The sequence below is a fragment of the Neolamprologus multifasciatus genome, chromosome 6 (assembly GCF_963576455.1).
Source record: "Neolamprologus multifasciatus chromosome 6, fNeoMul1.2, whole genome shotgun sequence".
NCBI classification, from domain to species: Eukaryota; Metazoa; Chordata; class Actinopteri; order Cichliformes; family Cichlidae; genus Neolamprologus; species Neolamprologus multifasciatus.
Window position 1 is genome coordinate 9903738 of NC_140444.1, and position 19601 is coordinate 9923338.

Consider the following 19601-nt stretch of genomic DNA (forward strand, 5'->3'; position numbering starts at 1 on the left):
ATTTTGTTTGGTGTTTGCATCAATAGTGATGTTTATTTTTTTGCGTCCCAGGTTCATACCCAGCCTGCATCAAATGTACAAATTAAAAAAAAACGTACAGAGTTCAGGTATCAGCACATTTAAATTAGTATTTATTTATTTTATTGTAGCAGTGTCCCTGTCAAATTTGACTCTTGATGCGAGCATTCAGCCAGGTTCATCATGGGATTTTTTATTTTTTTTATTTTTTGTGTTTCTAAATCTTACACATGGAAACACAGTATAAATAATGGTCCGTTTAAAGCCTTTGAAAAGTAGTGAGTTTGTGTGAATATGGTGTAACCTAATCAGAAAAGCCCTTGTAATAGGAAATTCTGTGTTTTGTAATATTTCTGTAAGGGATGTAATAAATTATTCTATGGCAGTACTTTCTATGGGAAACTACTTAAAATGTGACAGTCTTTGTTAGTATTTATCTTCCAATTTAAATTATTGTCTTTTTTTTCTCTCTCTCTCTCTTTTTTTGCAATTTGTAGATAGTGACGATGACAAGGTATGGGTAATCACGAAATTAACTGTTTCATCATCGGTCCGATGCATTGTTTAATTTATTGATGTATATAGTGTACGTTTGTTGATAAACAGCTTACTTTATTTTGTATATGACCAATAAACATGTTTTAAAATGGAACTGTCTACGTGTTAGTCATTCATGAATCTTTAGTATTATTAGCACTTTTAAGCAAATATAGTGCATTTATTATATAAAAACAGTGCGTACAGTGTCATCAATTATGTTGAATATTGTTGCATTATTCTGTTGCAATACCTGCATTGATTAGTGAAGACAGTTGTGTACAGGGTTTAATGAGATCAAGCAAGCTTCCTAGGCAAAGCCTTTTGTAGTACTGAAAAAATACAGTATAATCAATTAAATTAAAGTTTATACAAAAAATAGTCCATATATGGAAATACATAAATATATAAAAGCATCTATGACATGTGTAACTATTTGCTGTACAGCAAATGAAGCAAAAAAGGAAGCAAAAAGTTTAATTTTTCACACTGTCTGTCTGTGTAAAGGGGTTAAGGTCGGGAATGGAATAATGAAGGAACAGCACACACCTTGTCATGAAACTGCGTGACAGTCAACTGTCCCATTACTTTTGAGCCTCTGTAAATGGATCACTGTACAAAAAATGTTTGTAAACTTTAGTATCTAAAATAGAGCACCTGTTAACCTTTATACACCTAAGCTGTGTACTTGATTACTTTATATATAAGATTATTTTACACTAGAACCATAACAAATATTTATTCTTTACTTGTTCTTAAACCATTGAGCACCATTGATATACAGGAAAACTATTACACACACAAAATAACACTGGTTAGTTTAACAGTACACACAGCTATAGTTCATCCATACACACTTGTTAATGCGATACTGCTACTGCAGGTGTTTTGCTTTCAGTCTGCTGCTCTGCTGCCAGTAAACCGGTCCCTGTGTCTGTTTGGTCACATGCTGCTGACACTGCCTTTTTTTACCCCAGGTGAACACCTGGATTGATATGGTTGAATTGCGGAGTTGATAACCACCTTCATGTTACAACTTAGCCTTACAGGTGCTGTTGGCTTAAGTAAATCCAGATAAGGAAAACATAAACTTGCTTTTTAGGACAGGGCCCTGGAAGAACAACAACAAGCAAATTTAGATTTTTAAATTCTTTGGATTCCAATTTTAATCGTAAAAATATTTAACCAATAAATAAATGCGAGCGTTGTATTCCCTTAATTCTCTTCCGTCTGACACCAAAGTATCTCCATACTTTTCTACATGTTTTTCTTTGGTCAGTCAGGCCTGTAGGGGGCAGTATCACGTTAGTCTGAGTTCAGTGAAAAGTAATTTCTTCTCATTATTTTTTTAAGTATTAAATCCACTTCTTATACTCTGTCCGACGTAACGTTGTAGTGGCTTTCTTCCTTTCCCGTGAGATGCTTTTGTGTTTTTAAAGGGGGTGTTTGTTGAACCCTGGTGTGAATCCACTCCGGGTTTTCGGCGCTCTGTAACCGTCACTGTCGTTCTTTACCCGGTTGTTGCCCCGGAGGAGAGGCGGTAAAAATGTAAACATTGATTTCCCCCAGTGGACCTGGCCAGACTGTCTTTTGTGTTGCTTATAAGAGGACCAACAGTATAGCTGTAGCTTCTACCTTTGCTGAGTTTAACCCCGTGTCTTCTTTTTTTTTTAAAGTTTATGCGTCTACTTTTAAACGGTAACAAAAAGCAGCCAAAGCTAGCGTTATGTTAGCTAAGCTAGCTAGCAAACTAGCGTTAGCAAACAATAACTTGGTAGTAATTTTTTAGCCGTTAAACTGCCCAAAGTTACTCTCTACTGTGTTCCGATGAAGAGTAATGGAGGAATACGAAGAGTTTGTGCAGCATCTTCTTCCTCAGCTCAGGAGAAGAGAAGAGAAAGAGGAGGAAAACCACAGACCCTCATCTGCATCCTCTGTCATCCGCTTCTATGGACGATCCATCCTCCCTCCTCTGGTGCTGGATAAGTTTATGGCTGTCATCATGGTTGATCGTTTTAGCAAAAGGCTGAACTTATTTTTTATAGATAGATGCACTCTTAGTTTGAAGGAAAAGGACGCATATTAATTCATACACTGAGACATGCTGCCTATCTCCCTTTAATGTAATTTATAGGCATCCATTAATAATAATAATAATGATAAAACAGAAGCAGACTTGTTTGAAATGAAACAGTATTAATTTCAGATAACTCATGTCTGTTTTGTGATAACAACAGCTCTCAGAGAAACGGAGAGAGGAGATGCGTCGACTCAGAGACGAAGCTGCTGCCCACACAGTTCAGTTCAGAGATGATCCCCGGATGGCCTACATCCAGACGATTCTGCACAGCGTTCAGGTAACTTAAGCTTTGTTTTGTTTGTAACCTATGCTGTTGGCTCCTTGTGTGAGAGCAGCTTCAGTTGAGAATGACAGAGTCTGGGCACGAAATACTGAAGGAATATTGTAATCTTTTGTCATTGTTTTCTTTTATAGGGAGAGAGATGTCTAATGTATAAAAGTACATCAACATCACAGTTTGCACATATGATTTACTTCTGTCAAATGCAACAATACAGTTTAAGAATAGAATAGAATAGAATAATCCTTTAATTGTCCCACAAGGGGGAAATTTGGTATGACATTTAATATGACAGAAGTAAATCTATAGCGCCTTCAGGTGCTGTATGGCCAGCTGTGCCATTTAACGTGAGTAATTTACATGAAATAATTAAAAAACAAATTCTGCTTGAATCTGGACTATCCACCTCCCAAGAGGGTGGTCACTTTATATAAATTTGTCTAATACAGATGGACTCAAATACTGCAATTAATCAAGTATTCTTTGGCTGATAGCCTGTGCCGATACAAATAATTTGTTTTGTTTTAACTATCTTTATGCATTTACCCAATGGACCATTGATGCAGTAAAACACTTGCCTCAGCCATCATGAAATGTCACTATACTGGCTCACAGGGTGGGCAATTAATTGGAATTAATGTAAGTTTTGGCTTTGGCTCTTGGCAGTTGTGCAAAAACTATCATTTTTATATTCAAACACGAGACAAATCTCTTATTTGTTTTGTGTTTTAAATCAGTTGCACACCTTTCATTTAAATCTTTTTAAGCCCCTCCTTAAAAACCCAAATCACTCAAAGTTCAGCTTGAGTAAAGAACACAGAAAACATTTGAGAACCTTTTGGTAGCAAGGTCTGTCTGCTGCATTGCCCGTCTGTCACTGAGGGACTCCTACCTGGTTTGCTTTTAGTAGTGCATGACCGAGTTGAATATTAGGCTTTGCCTGTCCATCTCTCTTCCTGTAGATACTTTGCTGGTCTTCCAAGGAAGTCTGCTGCCACCTGGGCCGTTTTTAAGCTTCCATCTGCCAGTATGGACATCTTGCAGTGGAAGCTGTGATATATATGTACATGGCCCTTGGCAGATGGACTTTATGGTCCAAAACACCCACTACTCTGGGCCTAGCTCTACCAAACAACGCACTGTATCCCACCTTGTACACCCCGCTTTTTAATAATTTATTTATTTGTTTGTATGTTGAAATTATTTTTAAAGTTCCAGGGTAATCCCCTGTAAAAAGATGTATTGAAAGTTCATTATATGCATAATTGTTGAAAATTAAAATTGCCAACTAAAATAGCTGTAATTACGTTTTTTGGCATAATCAGTGTTTGGCATTGTTGTATTGAACAGGGAAAAGCACATTTTTAAGAGATTTTAAATCTCATAGCATTATTTTTGTTTCTGCTCATGTTTTTCCAGCTGAGGAAGACACCAACACTCGAAGAGTTGCTTCAAGAGTCAGAAATTATCACACAATCTTCATATTTCCATAAAACCACCGGTGGACTGGTGTGTCCGGATGATTTTTTTGCGGGAAGCAGTGATAATGTTTCGCTCCCAGCTGCAGCGAAAGGAAAAGTTGGTGTTTGTCTTCCTCCACTGACATCGACGACATATAGTGCCTTTTTTGCCTCTAACGTGACACCTCAGGAAAATTACCAGGAAGGATGCCTTACTGACCAAGTTAACAGCCAACAAGGATCACAGCCAAATTTTTTACATAGTGCGAGCTGCCAGTCGCTCTCCTCAGGTTACGTCACCAACGAGAATGTAGAAAACTGTACTGCTATCTCTGAAAGGATTCATGCAGAAAACGAGAGCAATGTCTCCGACTACTCAGAAGGATTTTATAACACAGTGGGCTTTTTTCTTCACAACACCTCAAATACAATCGCCAAGATGCCAGATATTATCAGCCACCCTCCCATAGATGGAGAGGAATTGGAGAGGAGTGGGCGGGAGTCATCTTTTTGTGATAACTTAACAGACTTGAGAGAAGTTTGTTGCACGTCATTTGAGGAAGATTCACTCGTGTGTAATCCTTTACCAACAGAAAAATCTAAGAATGGTCAACTGGACAGTGTGATGCGTGATGATAACAATCCCTTTAGTTCAGTGCATGACCCTGACAAAGATGCACATTTAAACAAAAATGAGGACTCAGTTGCTTTTTTGGAAAAAAGCAGCTTTTCAGATAATCCAACATACACACAAAGCACTCGTCACCGTCTTACAACAGAACTGTGTGTTCAGCGCAGTCCCAGAGAGACTGAACTAGAGGACAACCAGGTAGATGAAGCAGACTCAAAGCTGTCTGAGGAGCCTTATCGTCTGAGCCTCCAGGCCTTGCTGAAGAAATCTCAGGAGTATCGACGGCGCCAGCGGATGCTTAGGAACCAAGCCAAAAACACTAAAATCCAAGAGAGAACCCAAGAACAGCCAAGAGCAAAGGCAGAGGAGCAGAGCAGCTCTGATAAGGAGAATGATGAGATCCCTTACAAGGACACTGTGACTGCAGAGGGGAAGAAGACTAAAGACAAGAGAAGTACTTTTATCTCGTCAGTGGAAACTTTGTTAAAGAAATCCTATGAGAATGAGCGGATGATTGAAAGTGAACTCTCTGGGAAAAATATGACACATTTAACAGGAGATGGAGATAATAAGGAAATGACTAGTGTTGATGGAGAAACAATCATCATAAGTAATAGGCTGAACAGTTCACAGGAGGTCTTAATAAAGCCAAAACAATTCAGTGCCTTCATCCAGCAACGGCCATTAGAAACCTCCCTTGTTAAAGATCCTCCAGCTTTTTTTAAAGGAGGGAAATATTGCACAGTCCCAGCCCCTAGCTTCTGCAGGAGCCCTGTTCACTACAAAAGAAAAAGTGGACAACAGGTTGATGTGGAGGAGACCTCAAAGGGGAAACTTGAGGTTGGTACTGGTTTGAAAGACCATCACAATTCTGAAGAAGTTAATCCAGGTCATCAAAACAGTCCTATAGTGGGTCCTCCTGGAGTGAATCTCACAGTTGAAGGGGAAGTAACAAGCATTTTAACCAAGAGTTCACAGCACATCGATCAGTTGGAGTCAGACCTGTCCAGTCTTAAGGTTCTGATCACAGATCTCGAGTCAACGGTGAAAGAAAACTTGAAAGAAGACAGTCACAGCCAAGCTGAGAGCAGCCTGCAAAGTGAGTTAAGTTTTAAGGGTATGACAAATGAGCAAATAAAAAGTGATTATTGGGAGGACAAGCAGATAGCTCATAGTGATAATAGCAGTGATGCAGAGTACAGGAAGTGGTCGAGCAGACAGTTATATAACAATTACAGAAACATGCATGGAGACTCAGTTCCGGAAGCAACTGTCAGTGGCACAGATGATGTTCCCCTCACAGTTAAGGAGAACAGGGATGAGCTCCATGATTTTAGCGAGCACAGATTGATCAAAACCTTATCTGCAGAGAGAGAAAGTAGGAAAAAAGTGAGCAAAGAAGCACTAACCGGGAGTTCTGCACAGCCTGGAGATTGCGGAAAGCAGCAGCCACCTGCTAAATGCATCCTTTCTGTGGCTCAGCAGATGCGCATTCCCGATGTTTTCCGAAATGTTCCATCTGATCCTCCATTTCGGAGTTACATCTCAGTGCCTTCAGATAACAGTAACCACCTTGTTGAAAGAAGGAAAGAATTGGCCCTAGAAGGTCACAACTCCACCCACTCACCATCTCTAAATCAGTCATATGATGTGGACACACCGTCTGGCCTGTGGTTCACTGAAGGATCAGGGTCACAAGGTCATCCTGAGCAAGAAAAGCATCTGACCCCACAGAGTGGCAGTGACGGTCAGGGAGGGGCGTCCAAGGTCAAACGGAGACTGCTAATGCACACGATGGAGGAGACACTGGAAGGGAGTGCCGATACCAGTGGGGGAGCGGACTCTGTCAGACCCAACTCCAGCACACCCAGAGGTAAGAGGAGAAGAGGAAGTGTTGTTTAAATAACCATGTTAGGTATTAGATATTTATTCTCAGTGACATCATACAGAGCCAAGAGTAGAACAAACTGCCTGAAACACAGTGTTTAGAACAGTTTCAGGCCTGACAGTTTATACATGCACCAAAAATAGCTGGCGTCTTTGTGTTGTTTTGTCTTGAGGTGGAGACTCTTGATGTTTAATACAGGAGGGGATAGTGCATCACGTGGAAATGATGAGGTGTTGTGTAAAAAAACCTCTTTGATCGAGTGGTGACACCTTTCTTTCCATCGTGCCTCGGGTGCCTCAACGCTATAAATGGTTAGGTGTGCTGGTAATGTTGCAGCTCACCCAGACACTGACAGACACCTCGCCCATAATGATGTCTTTAGATTTTGGTTTAAGTGTAATATATGACAGAAAATAAAGGTAAAGAAAAAAGATAACAGCTATTCTTTAATCTTTGTGCCACAAAAAAAGGAGAAAATATTTAGACTCAACCCCAGACTCTACATCATTAGAAAGCTAATTTTTCAAATCTTATAAAATATAGTAACAGTTGTGCAAATGACCTGTAGGCAAATGTAGTGGGCCAACAGTGAATTTCATATGTGACCACATGTTGTGTTTCCTGTCTGTAGCTGCAGGGCAGTGGTGTGAAGGTCTCGGCAGTCAGAGGAATAAGCGAGAGCAGCTGAAAGAGATACATGCTGCTCAGGTCAGAGCGCTGCAAGAGGAGCACAGGAGACAGCAGGAGGAGCTACTACAGGTGAGACTTATTTTATTATTTATTGTATTGTACTATACATATTACTGCTATTTTGTTATTGGATTCATATATTTCCTTTAGATGATAGATCTGAAACATTTTTTTAAAAGTGTGGAAATAGACAAATGTGAAGCAAAGAAAAAGAGTGGCAGAAGCTTTATTTGAGAGTCCAGCTATGTACTAATTACTCTGGGAAGAAAATACCTGACATATACAAACTCGTTTGTTTAATACTTGCTGCACCTCTGATGGTTTGTTGCCAATTTGGATCAAAATCTCCTGATAAGGTTTTAACTAATGGTACAGTGTAAGCACATATAACCCAAAGACTTTAGACTGATGTAAACACCCATTTTTCTGCTCTGTATGATGTCACTAGGAGTGGATATCCCTGATATGGTTACCTCCTTTTCAAACCTTTTGAGAATGAGGGGCAGCCAATCAGAAGAAAGTTGGCTTAAGTCATCTTGGTGGAGAGAGCGGATGCTCTCAGGGGCTACCCCATGGCCCAGTATAAAATAAATAAGGATTATTTTGAATTGTGACTCATACAAAAGTATTTTAGCAGAGTCCAAGAATAAATCTATAGAAGTGACAATGAGAATAATCTGGCACTTTAATAATGATGATAATTATTCGCATATGTTTAGTTGGTAATACCAGCTCATCGTTATTGTCTTATAGAGGTGGGAATCACCATACATCCCACGATACGATATTATCACAATACTTAACGCACAATACGATATTATTGCAATTTTTTTTAAATATTTTGCGATATTCAGATTCTGTACATAAAGGTAAACTTTATCAATATTCATTTTATCTAATATCAAAGTCTCACACTCAGTCTTTCTCTCATTTCAGTTTTATTGTTGACAAACTTGAACGGTTTGTATTACAGTCTAGTCCAACTTAACTGAATGCAACCATCTGGTACAATTATAGCTATTCTGAACTATGCAATTTATGAAAACTATGCAGCCCCTTCAGCAACTGAAGAATTTGAAAGTAAATTAAAACAAAATATAATTTTACATTAAATAAAAAAGTTTTAAACTTAATTAAAATAAAACATGTCTTAAATTAAAATAAGTAAACTGTCATGTTTATTGCTGCCATAAAAAAGTTAAACACATTTGGACAGTCAGGAATGTCAGGATTCTTGCTCAGAAAAAGGAGCTGATCAACATGCTCTGAAGTCAGAGCATGTTCCAGTCCACAAAAACTTTTTTTGTAACAAAATATTGATTTCTGCTGTCCCTGTATCGATACATTATTACCAAACAAAATATCACGATACTACACAGTATCGATTTTTTCCCCCACCCCTATTGTCTTAGTGAGGAGTGTTTGATGTACAGAAAAAAACTATCAAATTAACCAATAGTGCTAAAAAAGTAATGTTTTTAGATCTCAGGAAGTGCTATGGTTAGAAAAAGTTTAGGGACCACTGCTGCAGCTAATGGATTTAATCAGAACAGCTTTAAAATATCATGCATACAGAGCTGACATCAAACATGTCGCCCAAGGTGTTTGCAGTTAAATGAAAAGAGTGTTTATACTTTATTTATTTTTTATGGTAATTTCACTCTACATCTCACTGAGATTTGTTTATTCACAAAATATCTCAGAATATTAAGTTAAGTGCTAGATGATATCGATGAAAATTACTTACAGTAAGTCACACAATAAGAATGATAACAAAGAATTGAATTAAATGGAAAAAAATACAGGTGTAGGCTTATTACACCTGTGCTGTTTATTTATTAATTATTATTAATAATTTGTTCAATATGAGTTGTAAGCTGGATAGCTTGATGTAAAATAGATTGAAGACTTGAAATGTTATCCAGAAACTGCTGTATGCGCAGAAATATTGCATTTTATACGCTGAAAAACATTTTTATGCTTTTCTTTAGTCTGTTGCCATAAATATTCTTGTGCACAAAGAAAGTTGAGAAGAAATACAGCATTTACTCATATCATATATAGAGTGGCATCTATTGGGTATAATGTTTTAGCAGTTCTTTTAGCTTTTTTTTTTTACACATAGTTTTCAATCATGAGTTTAAATAAATTGTTTTATTTTATGCAATCTAAAGCTGTTTGTCAAATTACATCAAGAAAATGGAGAAAATAATCTGAAATTATATATTCCTGAGACCCCCGAACAAGTGATCATTTATTCTAAGTCTAAATATGGTAAAAACGCAGTCAGTTACCTCCCTCCCATTGGTCTGCTTCTTGCATTAGATTGCATCACGTATTGCTGTACAGATCTAGCACTGCGTAATTCCAGTACAGCAACTATAATTCACTCCGCCAAGGTTTCCGACTTCACCCAAAGTCACCTATGAGAAATAAAAACTGAGCTCCAGTTTTAATCTTTTAAAGACGAGGAAAACAGGCGTTGTGAGTTTCTAGCCAATTTACTGAGCGGTAATACAACACTGACCATAAATGCTTCTTTGAAACTAGAAGCAGGCATTTGAAAAAGACTCTGGCATTGTTCCACACGTGACCATGTGCACACAAACGCACACGCACACACACACACTGTCACCCTACCTGTTAGAGTGAGCTTTTGGAGACCCAGGTCGTGGGCTGACTACAGACGTTTGCTCATTACAAGAGACCTTCAGACTCTCCCCAGTAAAAAAAAAAAAAAAGGGTTTCTACCATAAATGTTTCATTACATCCCTAAGAGGCGAGCTGGCACGGTCGCCTCTTTCTGTGAGTGTATGTGCGTGTGTGTGTGTGTGCGCACATGCAAGACTTCAAGGACGCCTGCTGTTCTCTGGCAACCGGTTCCTGTTTCTTCAGCTTGTGTCTGTGTTTGTTCTTGGCCCGTGTCCTTGCCCTGTTAATCACAGGCTCTGTTTAATTTATGTATCCTTAACAACAATATAATTAACATAAGCTGTTTCATAAAAAGACTTCTTTTTGACTCCCCTCCGTCCTTCCATCATCTGCGCTGTGATGAGAGCGAGCTGTCTGCTGGACTCTCTGGTAGCGGGTGGAGGGGATCGAGGGAATTGACACAGAAAAGGAAAGGATAATTTGTTTAATTCATGAGCGTCTGTGGTTAAGTGCCAGATCGTCCCGCTGAGTGCCACCACTAATGGTCCCTTTGCCTTCTCCTCCCTCCTTTTTTTTACCTCCTCTCTCCTCTGATCCCACTTTTTGTTTTGTTTTATACCTCCACCAACACTGTTTTTACTCTCTGGCTGTATTAATTTCCTCCATCTCTCTCATCTCATCATCCCAGTCATCCCTCTCCTCCTCTGCTCCGCTGCTCATCTCATCCCTCTTACCTCTGTGCCCCATCTCTCCCCTTCTGTCTCTTCCTCTCTACCCTCAATTAATTTCTTTCTCCTGCCTCATTTGCTGTCCTTTCCAATTCAATATTTTCCAACCTTGCCTGCTCCCAAATGTGCACTCACATACACATGAACTTTTCCTCTTATTCCGTATGTGTCTCTCTGTCTCTCAGGCGCTGGAAGTCCGTTGTCGTCTCCTTCAGAGCGTGTCCTTCCCCTGCTCCATGTCAGGCTCACGTCTTGGGGACACGTTGACCTTTTCTACCCTCACTCAGGTATTACCATAATATTTGTCCACTCATGTGGGTGATGCAGAAAGCTTGCCCTGCTCACCCTTTTATCTGAAGGATTTTTAGTCATCACCAGTTGGCTGACACGCTCATGTAAAACAGACACTCCACCCCCCACACGTCTTAATCCTCATCAGCATCCCTTTTTATCGGTTATTGTGCTTTTATACGTCTCCCCGCACAGCAGTTCAGCTTCAGTAGAAGTACATTTGTTCAACAAACATGTCTTTTTAATGCAACCGCTCTTGAATCAACAAGTGAGTGACGGCACATCAGCTGCTTATTATTCTGCTTATTATTCTCTATTATAATGATGAGCCACGAGTCCACTTGCGTTGATGCACTAAACAGATGCCAACCAAAAGACCTTGAGAAGCTGCGTGGGAAATTAATTGGTTGTCACTGATGGAATTAGCATTCTCCTCTCTCCTCCCCTCTGGTTCTCATTATTCACCCCTCTCTCATCACTTGTTTTCCCTTCTTTCTCCTCTTCCTCAGCCCTCCAGCTCGCAGCACTACCGCCCCCTGCTGGCAGCGGCTGTGAAGGGTTTTCTAACTCGCAGGCTGCTGAGGACGGAGAGAGTAACACAGCTGGTGCGCACCGTCAGGGTGAGTGGAGACAGCAGCGACACGTCTGTTTCTTGCAGCACATGCTCTTATTGTCATTAAATGAGCTCTGCTTGTGTGCAGATGTGTACAGCTGTGCCTAATTTAATTTATTAGGATACCCTTTAGCTACAGCCATGCAGCTGCGATCCTTCCTGGAGTCCTTGACAGTGCAGCATACCGTCTAAAACAGAGACTTCCTCCATCAGGGGTCGCGTTAAACAAATATTTTCCATCACTTATGATGTTGTTGCGTTCGTTTGTTTTTTAACAGTGACAGATGAATCTGATCATCTAGACAGGCTAAAACACTGGTAGTGGGTTAAGCATAAGATTAACCAACACACATGAACACAGTGTTGCTGGCAACATCTTGTCTTTTATACCATAACAAAACGCGACCAGCAGAGGTCCAGTCACAGCCACTGGATGGCTTTGAAAAGTGTGAATGTTGCAGTAAAGTCTTCAATATCTTACATTTGTTTGTAAAAACAACCCTCAAATGGACTGAGGGATTATTATACCATCCATGTTTGATATTTGAATAGAAGAAATAAAAAAAATTGGGGGTATCTTCAGCAGCTGAAGCAACTGTGTTCTTAATTTTGGTGAAATTTAAATTTTTACTAAATAACATGTAAACCAGCCGGTGCCGGCAGCGTTTTTTGTTTTTGTTTTTTGTACTTTAATTTAATCGTAAATCCATGAATATTTTAAATATCTATTTGACAGAAATCACCATTCAGTTTGTCTCTGTGTAAACATAATATTGATGATAAATATAACTAAATAACAGCGCAATCTTTGCTGTGTGTGTGCTTTTGCTCATTTAGGACACACAGCAGTTCCTGCAGGCCCTCCGGCAGCAGAGCACTCAGCTCTGCAACAAACAGGACCTCTTACTGCAGGAGAGAGTCACACTGCAGGTATAAATGTTGTAAACACATCTGTTAACCTCTCTGCTCTTCTGCACACCGTCAACTCAACAATTACTCGCTCCATTAGCAGTTACCACAACAGTTACTGTGACTGCACGCATTCATTGAAGCCATCGTCCGCTCTGTAATTGTTTGCTCCTCCAGCTGCGCGCTGCACTTTATGAGGTCTACGACATATTCTTCAACCTGTCAGCCAGAGAGCGAATGCAGCTGATCAGCTGGGACAGAGAGCTCGCCAAGGAGAGAGAGCTCAGACGACAGGTAACCTTTTCAGGAGATCATAAGCTGTGTTTACACATGTGGTCAGTAGTCAGGTTTTCTTCTGGTTCTCCAGTCAAGTGACCGTAAAGTGACCCTGGAGTATTTTAATGGCAGTCTTAATAAGAAATTTCACATTCTCTAAGTACTGTGGAAAAGTGCTTCGGTGCTTCCTTTATTACCACCTGTATTACTTCCTTTTGCAGAGGCTACACAGAATCTTTTGTAAAAGGAAAAGAGATAATGCACTTCCACAATTCACAGAAACACCAAAGAAACAGTCAGCATGACTGAGAAGTGATGCAGGTCATTTAAATGTTAATGGACAGCATGTTTTCCATTTTGTGGCATAACCTTTATTATGGTTGAACCTCTAAACTAAAAGGTGAACTCTGAATATACTACATTGCAATGGTAAAACTGAATGATATAATAATAATAATAATAATAATAATAATAATAATAATGGATTGGATTTACATAGTGCTTTTCAAGGCACCCAAAGCACTTTACAATGCCACTATTCATTCACTCTCGCATTCACACACTGGTGGAGGCAAGCTACGGTTGTAGCCACAGCTGCCCTGGGGCAGACTGACAGAAGCAAGGCTGCCATATCGCGCCATCGGCCCCTCTGACCATCACCAGTAGGCAGTAGGGTAAAGTGTCTTGCCCAAGGACACAACAACCAGGACAGAGAGCCCGGGGATCGAATCGGCGACCTTCCGGTTACAGATGCGTCACGGTCTGAGCCACGGTCGCCCCCGATATGATGCTGTTACATTGTTTGACAGACTTCGGGGTGTGTGTGTGTGTACATACGTATTTATGTGCACAAAATCATGAATTCATTTTAGTGCAGCCAGAGAAAGCTTTTAACAAAATTAACACTGGATCATCTCTCCAGCAGGAAGGGAAAATATGAGTGGAATGGGATGAGCAGCTAATCATATTTCACTTTATGTTCTCTATTCCTTTGACTTAACCAAAGTGTCCTTCATAACAGGTGATTAACCTTATGTTTAACTCCTGACATGCACAGGATATGCATATAGTTAGCTGTAACTTGTTACAATACAATACTACCCAGGTTCCGGTGTACCACACCTGAAGACTCATTAATTCATAAGACTATGTGTTCATGTGACAGCAAGTCAAAAGGTTAAAGTAAGAAAGACTCATACTGTTTTGTTTTAGTTTTTTCCTCACTTTCACTATAAAATTAAGGCTCATGAGGATGTAAGAGTACACCAGCTGGGTCAAAAGACACATCACACAAATGCAGTTGTGGTTAGAAGTTTGTATACACTCACTGTCGGCATGAATGTCACAGAAATTTTGGTCTTTGTTTATTTTTAACTTCATTTTTCAGGGTGGAGTGGTACATCGTACAGCATATACATCACACACATCTTTAATGACTTTTAAAAAGTCCAAAGATTTCATTTATTTTGGGTTTTTTGCAACCCACACAGAGTCAAGTATACATACAAGCTCAAATATATCCATGCACTACCACTAATAGTTGGTTAAATTTCTTGCAGCAAGTTCGACCTTGACCAGATCCTTTCTGTAGCCATTAACGAGCTTCTGGCACAGTTCTGGCTGGATATTTGACCACTCTTCTTTACAGAACTGATTCTGAGTTCATTTAAACTGGTTAGTTTCCTGTTATAGACCCAACTGTATGGAGCCCCAGAGCATGATGATGCCACCACCATGCTTGACAGCTTGGCTAGTGTTCTTATATTTGAAAGTCTCCCCTTTTTCCTCCAAACATGCCCCTTGCCATATTGGGCACAGGACTGAACCTCTGCCTCATCTAACCATGAAACTGTTCCCCACAAGACAATCGGCTTGTCCATGTGGTTAGCTGCATATTTCAGTGAAGCTGGAGGTGTCGGTTTTGGGTCAAAGACTTCTTTCTCTGACCCCTTTCAGTCCATTTTGAGTTTCAGCTCATTTCACGGTGGATACTGATGCTGATGTTCCAGCAGTTTCCAGTTCATGGCAGTGTTGAGACTTGGTTGTCCCTGTGTTGTTGCTGAACATCCAAACCAATTTCCTCTCATCTGAGCGTGACAGTTTGGGTCTTCTTTCAGACCCTGGCAAAGTGGTGACTAGGGCAGGGCAATATGGCCAAAAATATTTATCACAATATATATTTGAAAATTTGCGATAACGATATAACTGAGGATATAATTGACGCGAGACAAAATACTTTACAACTCCACAACTTTATTAGTGCAAAAAAAACCCATCAATGTATTTTCACTTAAACAAGCAGCTGTTTTTTATGTGCATTAAAGCTATATAAAAATTTAACAGTGCAAATGCAAATTCCTTGCTGACAGTTTAACCAAAAGGCATTTCCAGTGTAAATTGGCCGACATATCCTCAGCATAACCATGTATAATATCCACAAAACTTAAAAAGAGGTTATACACACACAATACGGTAATATTATGTTGAAGCACAGTACGTATTACTCCGCGAGGCTCCCGACTACGGTAGCCGTAATGCTCTGACATCAAGCAGTGCGGCTCTGTAGCTTCCAAAAGTCGTACTAAAACATTTTTTGACATATTTCTGAGCACCGTGTACCACATGAAATCAGTTCAAAGTCAGTAAGCACAACCAGAATTCATACATAAGGCACACGGGATTATAAGGGGCACTGTCAATTTTTCAGAAAATCAAAGGATTGATTTTAAGTGTGCCGTATTTTCCGAAAAACATGGTAATAATGACGGCCCGCTAGCACGCTCTACCAAAAAATGTGCTCTGGTGTGTTTCTGACAGAAGAAAGCCAAACCAGTTCCACACCACTGAAGTTGCAGCATTTTTACAAACCAATTCTGGTTCATCTGTTTCATTCAACAATCATTTCATTCTCTGTCGCCGCTATGCTTTTTCCACTATGTGCGTATGGGGGAAAAAAAGGCACTGCGCAAGCGCGTTTTATCCATATTATATCATGATATTTCGTTTTCTTATCGTTGCCCAACATTATACCCGTATTACCGTGAACATTATGATATGGCCCAGCCCTAGTGGTGACACATACAGTTGTTTGAACTGGTGATATTGGAATCTGTTTAGAAATGACTCCAAGAGACCTTCCTAACTCTGGTAAATCCACAATTCTCCTTCTTAGATCTTCACTGAGTTTCTTGGACTTTCACATTGTTCTAATTATTGATCAATCCGTTGAGTGCCATCAAACAAGTTCTTCTAATGCTGGCAAAGAGAAACTATCAGCTGTAGTTTGTGATCTGAGTTTCTAGGCTGAGAAGCAGAAATTCGGTGTAAAAAACGGTGTATAAATTTGCTTTTGACACTGGTGACATACATGCCAATTTCAGTGCCCCTCCCGATTTTCCACCCGGACAACAAAATTGAAAAACCCCAGATTGGCCCGGTCAATTCCAGTCTCCAACAATGGCTTCTACTACTGCAGCTACTTAGTTTTAATATTACTCTTATTACTCATTCTGGGTCGCAAAATAAACTTTTCGAAAATTTACGCCAGCATCCAGTTATATTTTAGATAACAAGGAGCAGACAGCAGAGTTTCACTCCACCGAGAGAGCTCGGGACGTAATTCTGAAGGCTAGACCGTCCAATTTCGCAGTCGCTCATTTCCGGTCTACCCGGCTTTCTGTAGACCGCGAAGACCAGGTCCTCAGGTGGACGCAGCCTCTGAATTTGGACAGTCCCGCTGTTTCCGGCCGGACAATAATAACAGTGACATTTAACTTATTTTATCCATTTTAGCCAAATTACCACTCCCTCCCACCCCCACCCAACAGCCCTTTTGAATGTCTCCCTAATTCTGAGGTCTCAAGGTTGGTAAGTATGACTGGTGGCTGCTGCAGAGACTATGTTCTAAATATTGATTTTTACGTGTGTGTGTGCGTGCGTGCGTGCGTGCGTGCGTGCTTGTGTGTTTAGGGTTCACAGACTGGCCGCCCCAGAGGAAAGAGCTTTCTGTCAGCTGCAACACAGAAGTCGCTGGAGAGGAAAAGAGGAATGATGTGAGTTTTTCCTGCATCGTTGCTGTTTTTCTGTTTTCTTCACAAACCAAACCCAGTCATTACAAGTTACATAAGAACCACTGGAGTGGGTTTTTATTGTAAGGTAAAAATGCAGCAGTTCCTTTAATTTTGTGATGAATTGAAAATCCTGCATCACAGAAAGAAAAAAACTTTCTTCTTCATTTCTTTGTCAGCTCCTAAAACTTGTCTTTGTTTCAGGATCCAAAGAAAGGCTGCAGGAAGGCACCGCGGGGTTATGACGAGGACAGCACAAAAGTCTGGATTCACTGCTGAGCTCCTGCCAGAAACCAAACGAGGACATTTCAGAGCAAATCCTCAGAGGGTCCCCAAGAGCGCTTCCTCCTCTAGACCCCAATGACACCTTCCTAATTGGCCCCAGTGAGAACTCCTAACAAGCCCTCTAGTGATTACATGAATAGAGTATTACTAATCATTTGAGAGTTTCCAAATCCAAAAACCAAATTTGATTCAAATGGATGACTAATGCATATCATTGTATTTCATCTCGGGGGCTTTGAGAACATTTTTGACACCTGGTGTCCACAGAGGAGCGGCTATGTCACGTCTGCTTCCGGCATTTTTTAAATTAAATAATTAATTTTATTTTTTTGCCATCTTCAGATTATTCATGTTGAAGATATTTGTGCGAAAATGTGGAGTTGACAGAAAAAATCGTTTGGCAGCAACTTTAAAGGGTTGTTCACAGCACCTGAAAGATTTATAGACTCGCAGCAGACGTTCTGACAGCTACCGTGAATAGTATTGATCATCTCTCTGTTCCTTTGGGTACTAGAGGAAGACAGCAGTTCATAAATGTGGGGTCAAATATTAGATTTGTGTTGGGAACAAATACTCTTTAGTAGGTTGTGCATTGTAGTCTTCAGATAGGCAATCGCTTTGTTTAAAGGTGACCAATTGTGCTTATTTCCAGCCTAATATTTTAATTCATGAACTCCACTAGAGTGGCTTTGCATGATTCACAGGTAGCAGATATCCTTATTTGTCTTTTGCTGAGGCTTGGTGCAGCTCCTCAGTCCATCCATTGTCTGAAATAAGATACTTTAGCTCCTCTTTTGTTAACTTTGTGACCACTTTGACTGAAATTTCAGGACCACAGATCCTGAAACATATTCTTAAAGTGTGACTGCTGTCACATGCCTTAAAGTTGGCGAGCTAATAGTTACACAGCAGCTTGTTTCACGTTTGCTGACATTGGCAGCTCTTTGCCTGCATAAGCTTTATAAACATCTATGAAAGAGAATAAAATATACTTCAATCTTACTCTCAGATTTGAAACATAGCTTGGAGTTTTGTTCTGCTTATTTCCAGTTCCATTTTTTGTTGTTTGACTCTACCAGCATGGCTTTGCATGATTAACAGTTAAAGGCTTTCCTTATTATCTGATACTACGCCTTGGCGTAGCACCTCGCTCTCGTTCACTAGCTGAAATGAGCTCTTTTAGTCAACTTTCTCCTGATTGGCTGCCCCTCATAAAACAGGTTTCAAGCAGAAAGTGGGTGGGGCTTCTGTGCCTGAGAAGACCATATTAGGGATATTCCCTTTCTTTTAAAGCCAAGCGTAGATAAAACAGTTAGAGCAGTGTGAAGCCTTAACTTTTGTCTGTGCCACAGTATTTACGACAGAAAACGAGAAAAATTATAATAGATCCACTTGATGATGTTAGGAAGTAAACATGTAGTAGATAAGCTTTTTCAGAGCAGACACTTTGGAAAAGCACCCTTGTATGTGCTGTGCTGTATGGCTGTTACATTTAATGGGAAATAAGCATTGCTTGTGTTTTTCCTGCTGCTGTTATAAATCTTTGTCTTTTGTGGAAAAAACAGTATTTCCCCTTTTCCACAAAGACAATGCTGGTGCCCAGTGTAGTGCAGACTAGTCCCAAGTGACAAAAGCTGAGGCCAGCACTATGCTTCAGAGATCCCAGGCACGGTGTTTTAGGCACTCAGGTCAGTGACCATGAGAAGGACTATCACAACAACCAGCCGAGGCAGTCGTCAGATTCTCTCTGTCATCATTTTTCTTCCCACAGTATTTCTTAACTTCTCGCAACTCAGCATAATCACCACTAAAACCAGTTGAGAGGTGGGCCGGTTCTCTTGAAGCTCTCTGTGTGGGTGGAAAAGAGGTGCATTAGGACACCCAGCTGAAACACACCTGTTCATTCATCACCTTCGTGATTCACCACCTCTTGTATTCACACATATTAAACCCTGCTTGTGTGATATGAGTAGTATTTTGTTCGTCTTCATATCGATGGCTGATACTTGACTTGAAGTGTTACTCTTCGTGTTGCCTTAAATATTTGTAGCTAAAACCTTTTGCAAATTTTGTATTGTTGTGGATTTTTGATTTGTTTTAAATGTTATTTATTTGTTCGTATTTGATAATAATAAACTTTTATTTACACTGAGTTGTTGATGTGACGTGTGAAATTGAGGGAAAGTACAGACTCCG

General features: G+C 40.0%; 1 protein-coding gene across 1 annotated transcript; it reads left to right on the forward strand.

The window, feature by feature from the left end:
* Nucleotides 1–1850: 1850 nt before the first annotated feature.
* On the forward strand, nt 1851–19557 carry cp110 (centriolar coiled-coil protein 110). Its single transcript, XM_085161476.1, has 10 exons — nt 1851–2530; nt 2793–2912; nt 4335–6879; nt 7526–7653; nt 11150–11251; nt 11765–11875; nt 12706–12798; nt 12955–13071; nt 17023–17105; nt 17325–19557. The coding sequence occupies exons 1-10, from the start codon at nt 2393–2395 to the stop codon at nt 17482–17484; spliced, it is 3597 nt and encodes a 1198-aa protein (XP_085017602.1). The 5' UTR covers nt 1851–2392; the 3' UTR covers nt 17485–19557.
* The last annotated feature ends 44 nt before the right edge of the window (nt 19558–19601 follow it).